This window comes from Emys orbicularis, chromosome 1 (assembly GCF_028017835.1).
Source record: "Emys orbicularis isolate rEmyOrb1 chromosome 1, rEmyOrb1.hap1, whole genome shotgun sequence".
NCBI classification, from domain to species: Eukaryota; Metazoa; Chordata; order Testudines; family Emydidae; genus Emys; species Emys orbicularis.
Window position 1 is genome coordinate 49,631,583 of NC_088683.1, and position 19,052 is coordinate 49,650,634.

The 19,052-nt window shown below is 42.1% G+C and overlaps 1 protein-coding gene across 1 annotated transcript in view; it reads right to left on the minus strand.

Annotated features, from left to right (window-relative positions):
- Positions 1-19,052, minus strand: part of CFTR (CF transmembrane conductance regulator) — a 134,572-nt gene that overhangs the window by 82,278 nt on the left and 33,242 nt on the right. The window contains exons 7-11 of the mRNA XM_065401426.1: positions 18,237-18,362; positions 12,208-12,454; positions 9,418-9,510; positions 8,565-8,741; positions 5,804-5,995 (exon numbers count right to left, since the gene is read on the minus strand). Of these exons, the coding sequence (XP_065257498.1) occupies positions 5,804-5,995; positions 8,565-8,741; positions 9,418-9,510; positions 12,208-12,454; positions 18,237-18,362 (835 nt within the window). The remainder of the gene's footprint in view (positions 1-5,803; positions 5,996-8,564; positions 8,742-9,417; positions 9,511-12,207; positions 12,455-18,236; positions 18,363-19,052) is intronic.

The window sequence follows — 19,052 nt, forward strand, 5'->3', positions numbered from 1 at the left end:
TACCAGAGGCTGTAGATAGGGAATTAACATTTGGTTTTCATCATTTTTAATTTTCTCTACAGTGTTTCCTCAGAAACTTTGTAGAAACTAGAAAGACTGAAGAGGTGATTGATGAGACTAGGACACTGTGTGAGGGAATAGTTCTTGCTGGATTTCTCCCTGGTCATAGTGTAATGCTAGTTTGTTCAGAGTCCACATGGTCCCAAAGCTTCCTCCTGCCATTATGAAAACATCTGTTCATTCTTTTTTACTCTCAAGGTAGTGTCTTGAACTACTGACAGGAACTATTTAATAACACTTTTTCTAATGCTAGCTGGCTGCTCACCTCACTGGCACTAGCTCCAGAGGCTTAAAGACCTAAAAGATATGGGTTAGATTCAACAGTTGGCACCCATGGGATGGAGAGCAGTCAACAGTGATGAGGCTGACCAGTATTGTTAACCTTCCCATCATTCTAGGAATTTCCTGTCTTATTGCAGGGGATGCACAGCATGGCCCTTAGAGCGAAAACAGAATTTGGAATGGCTGCAACAGGTTGGTTCTTGGATCTGTGTTGTTGACAACAGCTATAAGGCTGGACTCATGCAGCAGTCTGTGGCAGAAGGCCTAGCATGGAACAAAGCCAGGACCTCTTCTTCAGAAAGTCTTAATAAATTTCCTGTCAAACTGCTAATCAAAACTCAGGCTGTTCTTTGAGTATCCGTGGCATATACAGTAAGGCCTTAAACATATTTAAAAAATTACTTTATTATTTAATTGTACCCTGCATAGAGATAAAGTACAGTAACCTCCTCTTATCTTAAAACAGACCATCTATTGTTTTCTTGCTTGACTGGATCTAAAAGAAAATAACTTTCACTGTATGACCTAAAGAAAGACTTTGCTAAGCTAGTTTAAATATCTGTTGTCTTCAATATAGAGATCAAAACAAGAGCCCTGTCTTGTGACAAGGCTGGGTGAGTGAGAAGATCTTAGAAGCTGGGTGGAATAAATACAGACAAGCTCTAGTGCAATACATCTTTACAAAATACACTTTTGTGTTTCACTGTGTGATAAAAACACTTGTCTGGAACCATGATCTGACAGCAGCAAAAAACACACAGTGCACATGGAGCCCACCTCCATGTATCAGTTACGAACTGGATGTTAAATAGGAGCTGGATCCTGCGGTAGTTTACACTGGATACTGAGCTCTTCTGAAAATCTGGCCATGAGTGTGAAGAAGAGTCCTGGGTGCTGAGGCCTTTACAATCTGGCCCACAACTCTCCATTGAAATCAACGGCAGTTTTGGTATGGAAAAATAGCAAAACTGAGCACTTCATGCGGACATTTTTCCCAGTAAATAGTTTTATAAGAGTTAAAAAAAATAGTAAAGCTGATTTTTAAAATGTTGTTGTTTAAAAATGTTGATGAACATAATTTTTTGCCAAAAACAAAAATTGTATCTAACTTTTTCAGGTTTTTTGCTTAAATATTTTCTATTTTCAGCTGAGGAAAACATAGTTTTTATGGTTTGGGTTTTTTCAATTAAATCCCCGTTTATCATTTCTTTTATTTATTTATTTTGAGGAAAATGTCAATTTTTCATGGAGATTTCTGTTTCTATGAAAACTTTTCACTGAAAAAAGATTTTTGAATGAAAATTTTTGACCATCTCTCTAAACAGCGCTGGGAGAACTCACCTGAGCCAACCTTGCTGGGTCCTGTTTGTGTAGGTTATGCGTACCAGAACCTGCAAAGTCTGGTCACAGGGACTCCACAGTTGGTTTGCTTGGTGTTTCACAAAACTCATGTGGTGTCCCTCCCTGGAAACTCCCTGCTAATAGACTAAGTCCATAAGTAGCAGTATCACTCTTTCTAATTTTGAGTAGCTCTGAGATTCTAGACCTTTCACACAGTTCCTGGGATCTTTCATACAGTTCTAGAGGCTCCCCTATTACCATACTCATCATCCTGAAGCATTTTTTCTCATTCAATAAACAGCTGTCCTGGAATTTCTGGCTATCCCTAATCATATGTAAAGGTTGTTAATTCCATTTTCTATAAAGACATTTTGGTAATTAGATCTATTCTGAAAGAATAAACAAATTTAAAATATGATTGTTTGGCTTTTAACAACCAAAGTAGGTAGAAACTTTGGTAAGAAGCATCAGACCTTACTGTGAATGTTTTTATAACAGGCTTACTCTGTGGGCTTAGACAGTTTCATATGCAGCCGGGGAAACTATTCACAAATATTTTTTTCAAATTCAAATAGCTTCTCATATTTTCCCCTTTCTGTTTGCTTCTATTAATGCAAACACATTCACATGAATGTTGCAGAATGGTTATTCTTAGTCTGAAAGCAAGGATTCGTGTGTTAAGGGCCTGATCCAGTGCCCACTGAAGTCAATAGGAAGCACTGGTTGAAGGGATCAGGCCTAATAAAGTGATTTGCTTTTCATGCCAAAAGTGCTTTCACTGCTTATAAAGTTTGTCATCCAGTCAAGGAACAGAAATATTTCTATCTCAAATCATGAGCAGCAAATTAGACTAAGATATAGTTGAAGTAAATATTTTCCTCCTCCCTTCTCAGGAATTAGTGTCACATTGCTACCACCATCATCCTTTCTGAGAGGATGAAAAACCATGAAGAACACTCTTCTCTGGATATGCTGTCCTTCCCTACATCATCCTTCCCTGAACAATAGTCTGTGCCACATCCCCTGTTCTCAAAAGGGTTCCCTAACCTGAGTCACAATGTGCAAAGAGACTGCATTTTCTGAGCAACAGATCATCAGAGTCTGCCTCTAGCAAAGGACTGGGTTGTGATGACAAAGCTACACCATTAGTGCCCATGGTAGAGCTGGCTCCTGGTATCTGCACAGGCCCTGAACAGTACACATGATGACTTCTTTCTCCCTCCTTTGCTTTGATAGTTATTACTTCATTTGTAATTCCCTTTACAGGTCATTAGTTTCCTTGGTCATTGTGTGCACTAACACAACAACCTTGGCACAGAGGCTGTTATGGGCTTGTGCACATGCAACTGCCCACAGTTACTAGTTTTGTCTGTGCAATAACTGTTGTGAATGCCAACTGGTGACAGAAAACGGGGGACTGGCACAGGGTTCATGAATACTTACACTAATAGAGCTGAAATTTCTTCCCCCTGGGGGAAAAAAACTTAGTTTTCATTGAAATCTTGCACAGGAAATTTTGATGTTTCCTGCTGAAAATGGGAGTTATAGTGCCTCACAGGAATTGTAGTTTGATCCTTGTGTCCTCATTCTCCTCTGTGGACAGGTACCCCTGCTGCACAACATCTCCCATAATACAACACATTGAGTCTCCCCTTTTTGGTGAGGGGAAACTATGCAACTTGGAGTTTCTGACTGTGTTGCTCTGTGGGAGATGTTGTCCAGCTGGGGATCCTGGCACATAGGGGAGAATGGGGAAACAAAGAGCAAACTACAATTCCCATTGTTGGCCACAATCTTTTGTTTTTTGGGAAATATTTAGACAAAAAAATAATTTTCCATGGAAAGCAGACACTTTTTGCCAAAAAAAAGTCATCTAGCCTAAAACCCACTTTTCTGTCAAAGAATATTTTGATGGAAAATTTGCAACCAGGCCTTCACATAAACCCTTTCTGTGAATGTGGCAAGAGAAAACTAAACTGAAGTCTGAACTCACTCTATCAAACTATATAGTGGCCTAACTTTTCTAGCAGTGATGTCTCAAGGAAGGCCAGACTCAAATGCCAAAAAGGGCAAGGTTTAAAACAGGAGGGGAACCTTTTTTCTATCAGGGGCCACTGGCCCACAGAAAAAAATCAGTTGCGGGCCACACACAGACCTGCAGAGGGGCGCGGAGGGTCGGGGCTTCCCCCCGCAGCGGGGCAAGCCAACACTCACAGCTCCAGCCCCACGGTGGGGTGGGTGAGGAGGCTTGGGGTTTCCCCTGGGCTCCAGAGTGAGGCCAGAAATAAGGGATTCAGGGTGCGGGAGGGGACTCCGGGTTGGGGCAGGGGGTTGGAGTGTGGGAGGAGATGAGAACTCCAGTGTGGGCTCTGGGATGGGGCTGGGAATGATGGGATTAGGGTGCAGGAAGGGGCTCCAGGCTGGAGCCAAGGGGTTTGGAGTGCAGAGGGGGGGACTGGGGCAGGGGGTTGGGGTGAAGGTAGGGGTGCAGGATCTGGGAGGGAGTTAGGGTGCGGGAGGGGGTTCTGACCTGGGGCAGGAGATGCAGGCTCCCACTAGGTTGCGCTTACCTCAGGCGGCTCCCAGTCAGTGGCACAGTGGGGCTAAGGCAGGCTCCATGCCTGCTCTGGCTCCAACTGCCATGTCCAGCCCCTAGGCAAAGGGGCCAAAGGGCTCTGCACTGTGCCCCTGCAGCTCCCATTGGCCATGGCTGGGGGCAGGGCCAGCGCACGGAGCTTCCCTCAGTTCCCTGATTGCCGCATCGCCTAGGGGCCGCACGGACATGCCAGCCGCTTCTGGGAGCTGCGCGGCGCCAACCAGACTTTTAACGTCTTGGCAACCCCAGCTTCCCCTGCAGCGCTGCGAGCCAGCGCTCGTGGCTCCAGCCCCACAGGGGGCACCCAGGCTTCTGGGCTTCCGTGTAGACTTGCCACGGGCCAGATGAAATGAAGCAGCGAGTAGGATCCGACCTGCAGGTTCCCCATCCCCTGGTTTAAACAGGGCTGGCTCCAGGCACCAGCGGAGGAAGCATGTGCCTGGGGCAGCATTCCGTCCATTCTTGGGGCAGCACAGTCCGGGCGGCTTTTTTTTTTTTCTTGCTTCGGCAGCTCGGGCGGCTTTTTTTTTTTTTTTTTTTTTTTTTGCTTGCTTGGGGCGGCAAAAATGGTAGAGCCGGCCCTGGGTTTAAAATATCCTAAAATTCTCTAATCCTGGTGGCTTAGCTCCTCCTAACTCCAACGCTAGTCCCACCCTCTCCAACAGAACCCAAGGCCCCGTGTCTTTAATCATAATCACTCCTTTGGCATTGTAATTTCACAATTTAGCTGGAATAAAAATAATACCATGTGACTAGAGAACCCAATCACCCAGGGATAACAAACACACATGGTTAAATTTGTCTGCATGATGAGTTATCTGAGCAATTACAAATAACTTACAAACATAAAGCTAAAAGACTGACCTCTTCTAGCTGACAGCAAGTAATTTGTGAGAGTCATTGGCTAAATTGATCACAATAAATAGTACATTCAGTTGCAGTCATTTGAGTGGGCTGGGCAGAGATCATTTGAAGGCATCTTCCCCTTTTTCTCCCCTTCCTATTTGCCTGGAAGGGGTCTCTGCTCCAGTAATCCCATTTGCCTTTGGTATGCTAGAAACAGCAACTTAATTGTGATTCTTGTGACATGACAATGGTGCTTCTGACAGCAGTGAGAGAGAGCGCCTGTGTGAGAGGATGTGTACCTCCCATCCACTGACTAGCTAAAGAAGGGTTAATCCCTGCTCTCCAAGTAATGCAGCTACCACAGCTTTCCACCTTCTGTGAAGAGACTGCCTTGAGTGAAGCCATGAGGGGAGAGCAGTTGGCTCAACTGGAGGGAACTGTCCTATCCAAAGGTGTAAAAAGAGGAGTCAGTGATGCATTAACCTATGAGGTACCTCCTCTTCTTGAACAAAGGCACACCCTGACTGTAAGAAGCCCTTGCTGAGTTTTCTGAATTGACCATGGCTGCAGGATATCTTGCTTAGTTCAACTCCATACTCTGGATTGTTGGGTCCCCCACCTGGTTTGAGTCATGTGACCTATCATAGATCATAAGAGAATTTTTATTTTAAGACTGACCTCTTCTAGCTGACAGGCCTTGATGACACTCTTATATCTGTATTCATCATAGGACACACCAAAGATGATGTTTTCTTTGATTGTTCCAGGCATGATCCAGGAAACTTGTGGAGAAAAGGAAATCCTTCCACTGTGCTTGATTTTACCTTCTGAAGGCTCCAACTCTCCCATTATCAACATCAAGAGAGAAGTCTGAAAATAATTAACAGTTAATGTATCAGAACAGATCTACACAACTGTAACAGATGCTCAGCATATGTGAGTCATCTTAATAAATAGCTTGTACTCTATTATGATGTATTCATCGTGTGCAGAGGGTCCATATAAGCACCTATCCAACACCAAAGCTGTATTTAGTGGAGGCTTTGGTGGTGCATAGGGCCCTGTAAAGGCTTCTAAACTGGGATGAATTTCATTCTCAGTAAATGAGGACAGTAGTGTATAATGCCGTGTCGCTATTCTAGTATAGCAGCTGGGAATTCTGCATTCTGATCTGCTGGCAAACTGAACTGAGCAGATATTCTGGCTAAGAAACAAAGATCAAAACAGCTTAGACCAGTGCAGTAAAACTAACAGTGTCACATAGGAGAGGCATTTTTTTCATATTTACTTTACCAGTGAGACAGTTTCATTTGGGCATACACATCTCAATTGCTCATGCAAACTGTTGTAGCTGCTTGATGTCTTGCCTAGTTAAGCTCCACGTCCTGTGTTGTTGGGTCCCTCACCAGACTTGAGTCAAGTGATGGTCGCACAGGCATATTTTAGATTCAGGCCTGCAGTGATTTAAATAAATGAGTGTGTGTGTGTGTGTGTCTGTCTGTCTGTCTGTCTGTCTGAGAGAGAGTGGGAGGAGGTTATTATTTAATTTTGACATCACCAGTTATTTTGTTTAATTTTTTCCTCTATCCCACAACACAATGCAAAATGTGTTGCTTTTCATTGGTGGTGGCTGTCACATGCAGGCTCAGAAATCTTTCTACCTATGTAGCCTTGAAAAGTGTAACTTCTTTGTGCATGTTTAATTATTCACATAGGCAACTCAGTTTGATCTGACTTTTCCTCTGTAACTGTTAACTCAGCCACATGAATTCATGACATAAGTATGGCTAATGTTTCGTATTTCTCTTCATAAAAGAATTGATTGTAATTTCAATACTGACATGTTATAATTTCAAAGTTAATCAGTAGCTAGTAGTAACCTTGCCTACACTGTGTTGGCTACCTGATCAAAGAACAGAATTGAGAAATACAAGGAAATATATGTTACAAGAGGCACTCTAATGGTATTCTTATCACTAATAAATAATCAGCATAGCTGGGACTTGGTGGCCAAAAACTCCATAAATCTTCTTAAGTCACAATTTTATGGTGTGAAGTTCAGAGGAAGTTTGACAGACAGTAAAATATTCCTGGAGACTCTTGTGTGGTATATCATTCCCCTGTCCCAGAGGCTCAGTTCTCCAAATGCCTGCTTCACCAGGTTAAACACTAGGTCCAGTATTTCATAGGATTGAGCATTTAGTGTGTTTCACACATCTAGCATCTACCTGTTTGCTTTAATCCTATGTCTCTAATATAACTTTTAATTTGCTCAAACTAAAGTGTCTGCTGGTAAAACACTCCTAAAAAGTTGTCACGCTTCTGCGGTTTTCCAAGTCCAGAAAAATGCCTTTTGCAGATACCAATTATAGACAAAAATAACATTGTATATTCTGTTTCTGTGGTTCGTGGGTTTTGGTTATACCTTGATGAGCCAATAATAACTTTAGCCAAAAGAAGGACAATAAGGATTAAATGTTTTGGGGAAAAAAGCTTTCCTTTTCCTAAATTCTTGTATATTAGATTATTGTTTTAAGTAACTCAAGGAAATGGATTCTCCAGATGAAGACTATCATTGAGGGTAATTATCCACTGGAACAATTTACTAAGGGTTGTGGCAGATTCTTCATCAGTAGTAATTTTTAAATCAAGATTGAATGTTTTTTTCTAAAAGATATATATTCTAGTTCAAACAGGGATTATTTCAGGAAAGTTCTATCGCCTGTGTTATGCAGGAGGTAAGACTAGATGATCACAGTGATCCCTTCTGGCCTCGGAATCTATGAAACCATATTTTATTTAAATTGTTAGTTTAAGATTATAAATACTGGATCAAGGGGAATAACCACATTAGGCTAAAAGTGACTGGAATAACATGTCAAAATTGTTCTTCTGTTAGTTTCTGATTAAAATGTTGTGTCCCTGCTTCACATACAGTCAAAAACATTAGCAGTAACTTTTTCATACTTGTATCGTATTATGCCCAGTCTACAATGCAATTCCCACTGGTATCAATACTTAAAAATAATGCTTGAGATTGAAGCTGATGGGAGTTTTTCCATTGACTTCAATGGACCAAGGATTTTAACCAGTGAATACAATAAAAGAAAATCAGGATTGGATCAAAAACAATTAGCTAACCAGCTTCTGACTTAGGAACACAATACTTGAGGTTGTATTTACTTGTATATGGCCTATATATACTCTAGTATATTGCCCTAATGCTAAAAATACAATAGAAGTCCTTTGGCCGTTCCATTCAAACTAGAGGCTTTGACATAGCTTAGGCAGAGGGCATAGCATGGGAAGAAGATAATCAGGTATGTTGCAGTAAATTAATACCATATTATAGTAAAAACAACAACAATTTAACCATATTATAAAACACTTTTGCCAAACAATATTTTATATTTTATCACTGAGGTAGAAATTGGAATACCTTGCCTGCCCCAGTAGATCCAGAAACAGTTAACAGCTCTCCTTTCTCAATTTTAAAGTTGATATCTTTAAGAACAGGAGTGCCATGAAGTGGAAAGTTACTAAAGAGGAGATTATTATCATTGCTGGAAACTTTTCTGCTCCCCTGCTTTGCTTTTACAAATATCTCCCCAATTCCCTGCAAAAACATTAGACAGGCAATAAACAGAAGACAGACATATGCAGATACGTATACAATACTGTAGAGCTGTATTTTTTTTTAATCCAGGTAAGAAAAGTATGCACTTACTCTAACATTTGTTTTCTTAGATCTACATGATTTCATTATTACATTTTTAAAATAATAAATTTATTAATGATCTTTACAATAAACTTGGCTTTTTGCTAAAGTTGGGGGATAAGTGCAGGCACCTTTAACTTTGCTGTTTTTCCAGCGACAATACAGCTTTGGAGACTGATTCTGCTCCCATGCTGGTGTCAATTGGGAATAACCAGTGAGATGCTGCCAAAATGCAAACAAAGTGCTTCCTCCAAAATGTCCATCTTGGCGTAATTTGACGTTTAAATGTGATTTACCCAAGGTAGTGCACTTTCTCACCCATCACATGCCCCAGAAAGCAGTCTTCCCTAATGAGTGTGGGCAGCCAATGGAGGGAGCAAGTTTTCCCTAACTAAGGGATTGGTCATCAGACAATCCTAAACTAGGGCAGGGGCCCTGGGATTAGAACAGATGATCCAGAAAGAGGTTGTGGGGGGTTATTTTTATTTTGTTTTATTCTATGTAATTAATGGGGGGAAATCTGAAATTAAAAAATATTTCTAGTAATTTTATTTTGTTTGGTTTAAGTTCTAACCTCATCCCAGTAGGCTGTTACTTTTTCCAGCTCAACACCAGTTGTTGTTAAATTATACTCCAGAGTTTTATATTCTTCTTTTTGCAAGAAATCCTGTAAATGCAATGACAATAGATTACAGCAAAGAGTATTAGACTAAACCATCACACACAAACAGATCATACACAGCACAGTTAACCAGTGCATTTATATCAACTTCAGCAGCATTAGCTGGTATTCAGTCTTATCATTGTATTTTTGTGTTCTAGTGCAAGGGAGATGAATATGTTTTGTGTGTAGTGTGTTTCCTTATCTGTTGGAAGCACAAGGAAGTTGCTTGTGAAGATGGAGATTCTGTCACCACCAGTGGAAACGTACTGTATGGGCATCAGAATCTGATTGAGTGATTATAAAAACTTGGTATATCCTTGTTTTTAAGGGCTTATATTGGGCAATGTCATGCAACCAATCAAAATCCTTGTTAAACAAATAGTTAGAAATATTGGTAAGCAAAGAAACAAACCACTTATCTGTTCTTTCTCACTTACCCCATGACCGCAAAAAAATTGAGTTAATTAGCAAGGTATATCCATCAACAAGGAAAGTTATATAACAGATCTTTGCTACTGCAGCTTTATGGTTCTATAATTAAAATGGTAGAAGTCAGAGAAGGCAAAAATTAAGGTTTCTTCAGCAGCATTGCACTAATATTATTTTATGGCATACACTTAACAGACAAAATAGGAATAGACAATAGTACATGTGTGTAATTTGGTTAAGCTAATGTTGCTGTAGGAAAATTAACTTTTGCATTCCCTGGCTTTACTAAAGAATTATTAAAATTGTACAGTTCATATAATAAAGTTATTCTATTTAAGTTCCATTTTCCTTTTTTAAAGGGGAGAGCTGAAGGCTCCTCTACCCCCCAATGCCTTCTTTAAGGTCCTGGGGCCAAATTTTGCCAGCTTAGGCTCTGATCGAGTATGGTATTTAAGCACATACCGAATGGGACAACACACATGCATGAAGTTACTCACATGAGTGAGTATTTGTAGGACTAGAGTCTTAGGCACCTACATTTATTCTTTAGGTAGTACCTATATGGTGATTTAGGCAAGGACAGCTTCACTCCCTGTCAGCCAGACAGATAGGGTTGCCAACTGTCTAATCACACAAACCCAAACACCCCTGCCGCACCCCCTGCCCTGCTTCTGCCCAGAGGCCCCATCCCTGCCCCCACTTCTCTGAGGCCCCGCCCCACTCACTCAATCCCCCCTCCCTCCGTCGCTCGCTCTCCTCCACCCTCACTCATTTTCATCGGGCTGTGGCAGGGGGTTGGAGTGCAGGAGGGGGTGCAGACTCTGGGCTGAGGGGTGGGGCCGAGGGATTCGGAGTGTGGGAGGGGGCTCTGGGCTGAGCCTGGCGCAGGGGGTTGGGGTTCAGGAGGAGGTGCAGCATGCAAGCTCCGGGAGGGAGTTTGGGTGCAGGAGGGGGCTGGGGTGGGGGGTTGGAGTGCAGGAGGGGGTGCAGGATGCAGGCTCCAGTCGGGAGGCGCTTACCTCAGGCGGCTCCCAGGCAGCGGCACAGTGGGGCTAAGGTGGGCTCCCTACCTGCCCTTGCCCCGCGCCGCTCCCAGAAGTGGCTGGCATGTCCCTGCGGCCCCTGGGGGGGGGGGGGGGACTCTGCGCGCTGCCCACGCCCGCAAGTGCTGCCCCCACAGCTCCCATTGGCCACAGTTCGCAGCCAATGGGAGCTGCAGAGTCGGAGCTGGGGGTGGGGGCAGCACACGGGGCTGCCTGTCCCCTCCCCCCAAGGGGCCACAGGGATGTGCCAGCCGCTTTCTGGAGCAGCATGGAGTCAGGGCAGGCAGGGAGCCTGCCTTAGCCCCACTGTGCCACCAGACTTTCAGCGCCTAAAATCTCCAAGTTTGGCTTCAGGAGCCTCCGGGAGATAGGACCTGATTCCAGGAGGCAACCCTACAGACAGACCTTTAAACCCTTCCTGCCCTGGTCCAGTGTGGAGTTTGTCCTTCCTGTCATAGATCTGGATCTCAAACACTCCAGTTTAGATTTGACCCTTTGCAAAGTGCAGAGATCAGACCACCATGAAATCCAGATCAGAATCTCTCCTGTCCAATCCTCTTTTGTCCCTGGTCCTCTCTTTCTCCCATTCCCCTGCTCAACCCAAACAAACAAAAAAGCCAGTTTAGGACTGTTCTAATTCCATATTATGATTCAGGTCTATCTATAAGTACTATCTCACATTCTTATCACATTAATTATAAAAATGTATTAAATAACTTTAACAAAAAAAATTGAGAGAGCTGATGAGATTTGGACAAAAAACAATATAAGAATTCCAAGAGAGATCTGAAACCGCATTTTAAAATGATCCATGCCATAAGACTCCATCTTGAATTCACTGCACACATCCAAAACTATTGTTGAAATCAGTGGGTGTCTGAGGTATGCAACAATCGTAGGACTGCCCCTTGTCATGTTTAAATTCTGCTGAAAGATTTATTCAATAGGCAAGAGGCAATAACTTGGAAGTGCTTCCCTTTTAAACAGTGTGGTTCTGAGTGTGGTTCTGAGGTGACTTTAGATCAGAAAATCTTTTTTTATATATTGACTGGGGAACTATATGCAAAATGCTAAGACTTACAACATTTAATGAAGTGCCATAAAAGCAATTCATGTTATATGATGAAAGTGCATCAATGCTGTGTGCTTTTGATGATGGATTGACAAAATAAGGTACTATAAAGGATTAGGTTTTGTATCTGGAAGGATATTCGTTTATGTACCGTACCTGTATTTTGTTGATTGCTCCAAGAGAGTCATACCATGTTTGCACAGCCCAGGGGAACTGCCTGGTGATTGTCATTCGAAGAACAATGCAGAATGAGATGGTGGTAAATATTTGTCGGAGGATAATTCCATGCTCCAGCGCATAGGGAAGCACAGCCAAAAACACCACAAAAAAACCTGAGAAGAAGAAGGCTGAACTGTTGAAATATCTCACATATGCAGCTTTTCGGGTCAGTTTCAGTTCAGTTCTGTCAAAAAAAAAGAAGTGTAAAGATTCATTGCTCATAGTGACAGAAAGGTGGGTGAAAAATTTAGTGACACAGGCTTAACTATGTGTCCATGTTTGTCATTACTTTCCAAGACTACTGAAGAAGTGACCCAGTTCCTACTATTAGTGTGAAAGCTTAAGGGAAGGGAAGTAGATACACTTATGCAACTCCCACTGGCATTTCTCAGGGCATAATTTTGCCGACTAAGTCTATATTCTGTCTTCATATAAAATACTCCAACATCTAGCATAACAGATTTTAAAATGGACAGGGCATATCAATTTTTTTTCTGGGGATGTGGGTATGTTCAAATGTATCTTTCTGTAACTCAGAAACAGGATTCTCCTGTTGCCCTGACCTATTAGTAACTGTTGGAACCATACCGAATGCTGCAGATTAATTAATACTGAGTGGTAGGTGTGTCTCACTAGACTATACCCTGAATATAAAGAGGTGAAGTAGTCCTCTGGTAGAATGAGCGCGTGAGATGGACAGGTCCTGGGAGAAGAAACCCTAAAGCAGCAAGCCAAGGCTAGGGGTCATGTAGTGTTATTTTGGCATTACCTTTTTGTTAATAAAACTAGACTGTGGGAAAGGTGAGGTAAGCTAGAAACAAGTGTATATCATTTGTTTGGAGATGGATAGGGACTCAAGCCTTCACTCCCAGTGATGCTTGCTATTTCTATAAACACTTTCTCTTTGGCAATGATATACCATGCAAATAACCATGTCTGTCCATCAGAAATTTATGTTCAGAAAATCTCCTGTTCTTGCAATTGCACCTTTACCATTTCTACTTCTTTCCAGGATATCTCAACCCAAGTATGTGTGCTCTCAAATATTTCCAGAGAAAAGAAGCCTGCATGTTAATCAACTGCCGTGTCCAAAGTTTGATGTAAAAGCATCATAGGAAAAATGTAAATATGTTTTCATTGAAAACATGGCGGTAGGATTCAGAAAACATTTCAAGAAACCAGCATCTGATTAAGAAGTCAATGGACATTTCACAAGAGAAGTGAGTGCAATGTAGGCAAATGAGAGCCGTGTTGCAGATGAGAGATCTGCAGTGCCGGCTGGACAGGAGATTTTTTTCTGGAAATGTATGCTTTCGGAGTAATTGATCTATTATGAGAAGCTCGTGTTGGATATTTAAGCATAAAGCAAGTCTGAAAATCTTAGCAAAATATTTGCTTGTGGTGTTTTTAACACAAGCCTGGTCAAAGGCATAGGTGAATACAGACAAAAAGTTGGATATTGAACCCAACAATACAAACTACTCTCTTTTGTCTTGGGCCTAGCTTTGAAGTCTTTACTGAGTTAGATCACGCTTGCTGCTTTGGGAATGCAGGTAAACTCACAAAAATAGGCTCAATTCCTTTCCCTCTGACAAAATGTGGACCAAGCAGCACCATCCCCTGTTCCCTCAGATTCCTAAAATCATGTACAGCTATAGTTAGATTCACAAAGAAACATGGGAATGCTCAGCGTTATCATGCCTAACTTTTAGGTGCCTAGAAAATCACCGGGATTCACAAAGCTGGGGTTAGGTGCCTAGACTCCCTATACAATGAACAGGGAGAGACAGGTGGCTTAGAATGGGATTCACAAAAGCCAGCATTCCAGGCAGCTCCCTGCCTAAACTAGCCAATGGAGGTGCCAAACTAAGAGGTGTGTGCTAAGCCCCACTCATCTCTTGGAGATAGGCACCTAAGCCTGGGCTGCAGGAAGGCACCTCCCTCTGCTTGGGATTCTCAGCTGCCAGCCCTCTCTTGGCATTAGGTGCCTATGCTGTTTTTGCAAGAAGCAGTGTGGCGGGGAGGGCGGATCTCTCATAACTTTTAGCCAGTGGTTAGAGTTCTCATCTGTGATGTGGGAGACCCGCAGTTCAAGCCCCTCCTCCACCTGGGGGGAGAAGGATTTGAACAGGGATCTGTCACCTCTCAGGTGAGTTCACTGGGCTATGGGATATTCTGATGCTGGACTCCCTCACTCTCTCCTGTTGAAGGGTGCACTGTGGCTCAATAATGAAAGAATCGTTGGGCCAGAGAGAGAAGGGAAGAATGCTCTCAGGGCAAGGCTACAGAGTCACTCACGTGGGAGGGGTGGGAGACACAGGGCCAGTCCTAATCACTGTGCTAAAAGTTATGCGGGAGGTTTGGTAGGCGAGCTCTCAGCTCACTTACTGGATCAGGCCCCACAGGCGAGTTAAGCAAAGAAGCACCTATCTTCCCCTAGTTTCTGCATCACTCTGGGGCTTATGTGTCCAGACGCCAGGCCTGGGGCTGCAGTGTGCATGCTCACAGGCAGAAACATAGGAGCCTAGGGAAATTTTACTGCAAAAATGTAGGCACTGAGTGAGTTTAGGTGTCTACAGGGTTCAGCAGCATCTGAGAGGGGATTATGAATCCCAGTGGAGCCTGATTCTGAGATTTAGGCATCTAAAATGGAAGTTGGGCACCAAAATCATTTTGTGACTTTAGCCCCTAATCTCTACAAATTAGGAGCCTGCAGTTTTGAGCAGCATGGCTGGGCAGGGATAGAGAGTGGTTGAAATAAGTCACTTACCAAGGTGTTATCCCCTACAAAGCCACAAGATTATTCCCACAAAGATAGTTGTCAGAAATCTCTCACATGGCATCTCTCTCCCCTGTCAAATTTGCCCAAAGGGGGCCTTGGGCCAGGCATGCTTGAGAAATCAAAAGAAGCATAACTCTTAAAGGAGTCATGTTACCACAGTTGATGGGCAGGGAGGTCCAGAACCTAATAGAGAGGGGCTCGGTCCCTGAGCTAATGTTCTGAAAAGGGTAGGGTTTCTCTACAACTCGTTGCCAGCAAGGAGCATCATACCCCTATCTGCTCTGTAGTGGGAAAACCTTGTCCAGGATGATTTGGGGGAAATTCAGGGACTTTCCCAGTCTTCCAGCCTTTCTCTGGCAGGAGAGTAGGATTTGGCCCTCTGTCCTTATTGAGATAAAATTCTTACTGAGGACAGGGATTGGGCCCATTATCTTCATGTGGATTTAACAGCAACAGGGAGCTGAGGCTACTCCCTTCTAGATAAGTTAGGTATTGTACATCCTTCTTAGTGATGGCATCCATAGAAAATGGAAAATTTAGATCAACTGATATGCTGCTTTAGAGAACTGCCAGCAGAAGAGACCCTTTTATAAAAGTTTTTAGCAAACATGAGTTTGTCAAGTACAGCAACAATACAAAGAGTCAAAGAATTGAGAGGAAAAGAGGGAAGGGGGGGAGAGAGAGAAGAGAAGCACCAGGGATTAAAGTGAAAAGAAGGAAACTAAATCCCTAGGAAAAACCTGAATTTGGGGGTGGGATGCAGGAAGGAAGTGTATAACACAAAAAGCACTGCTTTGTAGGTGTGTAGAAAAAAACCCACTAGGACTATGTGAAACACATTAGAGAACAACAGTTTCTTATCTCCTTGTGCTAAACTGCAAGGAGCTTTCTGATAGCAGTGCCATAAAATGATAGAAACAGGCACCCTTTATCCCACTATTTCAACCTTAGATGTCTGAGTTTAATCATTCAGTGAATATACGTCATTAGAGATGTTTCTCGTCACTGGAGCTCCCAGGATGTTTAGTAATAGGAATTCTGTGTCTCTAGAAGCTCACTAACCTTTTAAAATCCAAAATGGTTTGGAACAAGCTTGCCTGGGAGACTACCTGTGTTTTCACATCCTATTGAAACAGTTGTAAACAGCATAGATGCCCAAATTGCCTTGCTTTAAATGAGAGGGGACTGCTCAAAAGACGGTGGTGATGATTTTTTTTTTTCCCCTATGAGGGCACCTGAATTTTTGGAATTCACTTCCTCTCTTGCTCTGCCAGACCCCAGATTTTTTTTTTAAGCTGTCTGGACATCTTGATTTGTTACAGAGGCCGTGCCACTTCTTGGCATTTCAGGGATGTGTAGAGGTGTTGGTCAGATGCCTGTTGCGGAGGGGATTTACCATTAATATGAGCTCATCTGTGCCTTTAAGGCACAGCCTGTGTTGGTGGCAGTGAAGAGCCATATCATTCTGGCGGAATGTGCCTGCGCTACACACTTTCAGGGTAGCTAGCACTGTTGGTTGGTGTGTAGATGAACAGGGTCAAGGCCCCATTTGCTGCTCTGTGGGGTGGCCCAAGAGGGAAGAAAGTGTATGTGAGGTAAGATGATTTCATGACATTTCTGCCATTTCCTCTTAAAGAAATGTCATACATAACTTAACAAGAGTTATTAAACCAACAGGGTTCTTTAAAAACTTAATAGGGTCAATAAACCTGTGGAATATAATACAGAATAGCCTTTCTACAGATTTGTGCAACATTCAGTTGTAGGGATATACGTCTCTGTTCATTTCTTTAGTACTTACAAGGTTTGGCCCAAATCTCACAAGAACAACTCATGAGTTTTTGGCTCTATGAGATCTAAGACCTAGCCTTGATTCAGCCTGGAATCTGAACCTCAGCCAACCCTAATTCAGATCTGGATCCAAACTCAGCCTCTCAGCCCATATTGAATCAAATAGATTACAGGTACCATCATTTTCAAGGACTTCTCTGCACTGAAAGAAACAAGCGCTGCACTTTTTATGGGTTACCTTTTAAAAGGCAAAACATAAGCAGCTGAACAATAAGGACATGTTTGGGTAATAATATTATTTCATTCCTTTTATTTACATGAAATATGGTCCTTACATTTCTTCTGTTCTTTTTTGTTATTTTCCCAGCCACACACCTGAAGCTTAATTCCTACTCTTTCTGTGGGACTAGATGCACTACTCCGATAGGTTTGACGCAAGAGTAACCCACTGGACCGCATGTGTTATGTCCCTTCCTCCCCACCATGCCCGATCTGTGCTGGTTATGAATCTGTTACAGCTCTCCTGTAGGGAGCCTGGCTCTGTGGATCAAACTGTAGTGATTTATACTTTCAGCTCTGGAAGTTAAAATGGGCAGCACAAAGATTTCCCAGATTATCACATTTATAAATTCAGTATGGCCATGTAAAGCAGGAGTACTTCTAATTCTTGAACATGACATGACCCCAACAGCCTTGTATTACAAGATTTGAAGGGGTCTTTAATGAAGTCCATTCAAAATAGATACAGAGGATTCATACCTCTGCTTCAGAACTGGAAGAAAGCCCTGAATAATCATAAACACACACACACACCATTTTTTTTTGTAGGGTGAGGAATAGGTTAGCTAGAAACAAATACAGATGCTAGGATTGTCTTTACCTGTACCTGTTAAATGGTAACATTGAATGTCAGAGTTACAAATAGCTAAGCAGTCAGATCTTCTGATTATTTTTCCATAACCATCAAAGTTTTAGAGATGAAAAAAAAGCTGTTTCCAAGCCCAGAAAGGGAGTTTTTCTCTGCATTCCTTTTATAATACATGAAACACCATCTGAGGGGGCTAGTTGCTTTATACAGCAAGATGGTAATAACAGACCAATGGACCATCTCCACTCATGCCCTGTCATTAAGGGTTGCTTATATCAAATGCTTTGGAGAAAGCAAAAAACAGGCCACAAAACTTCCATAATGCACTTGATAAATTGGGGAAAAATGAAACCACAGTGAGGGAATGTTCCTCCCACCCCCTGCTGATGGCCCGTTTATGAAGGATGAATATTTATGTGTCTTGTTTCCTAACTAATGTAACCACGGATGCTATTCATAGGCATCTAAGAATTTAAATCTTTTTTTAATCTTATAGAAATGAGACTGACAAATGAATACACTTACTCTCGAAGGCTTTCAATCATTTTTTCCATTGCATCTTCCCAACAATAAGCTTTAACTGACTGTATATTCTCAATGATTTCTGAGGTGATCACAAGTCTCTCATTTGTCTTTCCTGCCCTCCTGTCTCTGTAAAATAAAAAGGCATTAAATAATAATAGTGAACAATACTGTGCATTAAAAGACTAATAATTAATGCATTATGAAGAAAACAAACTCTAGGAAGTATGACTCACATAATTGATAGTGAGTCTTAATATTTTATAAAATTTCTCACTACTTTCCTCATATTAAAAACTTAATTTTTAATATTTACACATTCAATGTTAATAAATAAGACCCTGAACCTACATTCTTTGCACCCTCCAAATTCTGATTAAGAGGCAAGTGAAGTTCACAAGGAATGCAGGGTCATGCCTTATCTGCCATTTTATGGGGCAAATTGTGCTCATTTTACTCATTTGTGACATATCAGTGGGAATTCCAGTGTAAGGTGAGTAAGGTTTGGCTTTGTGTATGTTCACAATAGTATCTCTTTATCTTTAGAATTCGATTTTATTTTTAAACATTGTTCATTAAGAAAAAGGGACTAAATTCAGCCCTGGATGAACTCCACTGTCTCCAAGGAGGAACCTCCATTGACTTTGGGGATGAATTTGGCTCAACGAACTTTACTAAAGTCAATTTTGTATCTTATGTTCTGTATTCTGGTGTGTGTCCCCGCTCTCCCAATCTCCAGTTTGCTTTTTAATCTCCTTTTCTTCTATTATTTCCCTCTGACTTCCTCCATTTTTCTTTCAATTTTATTTATTCCATGAA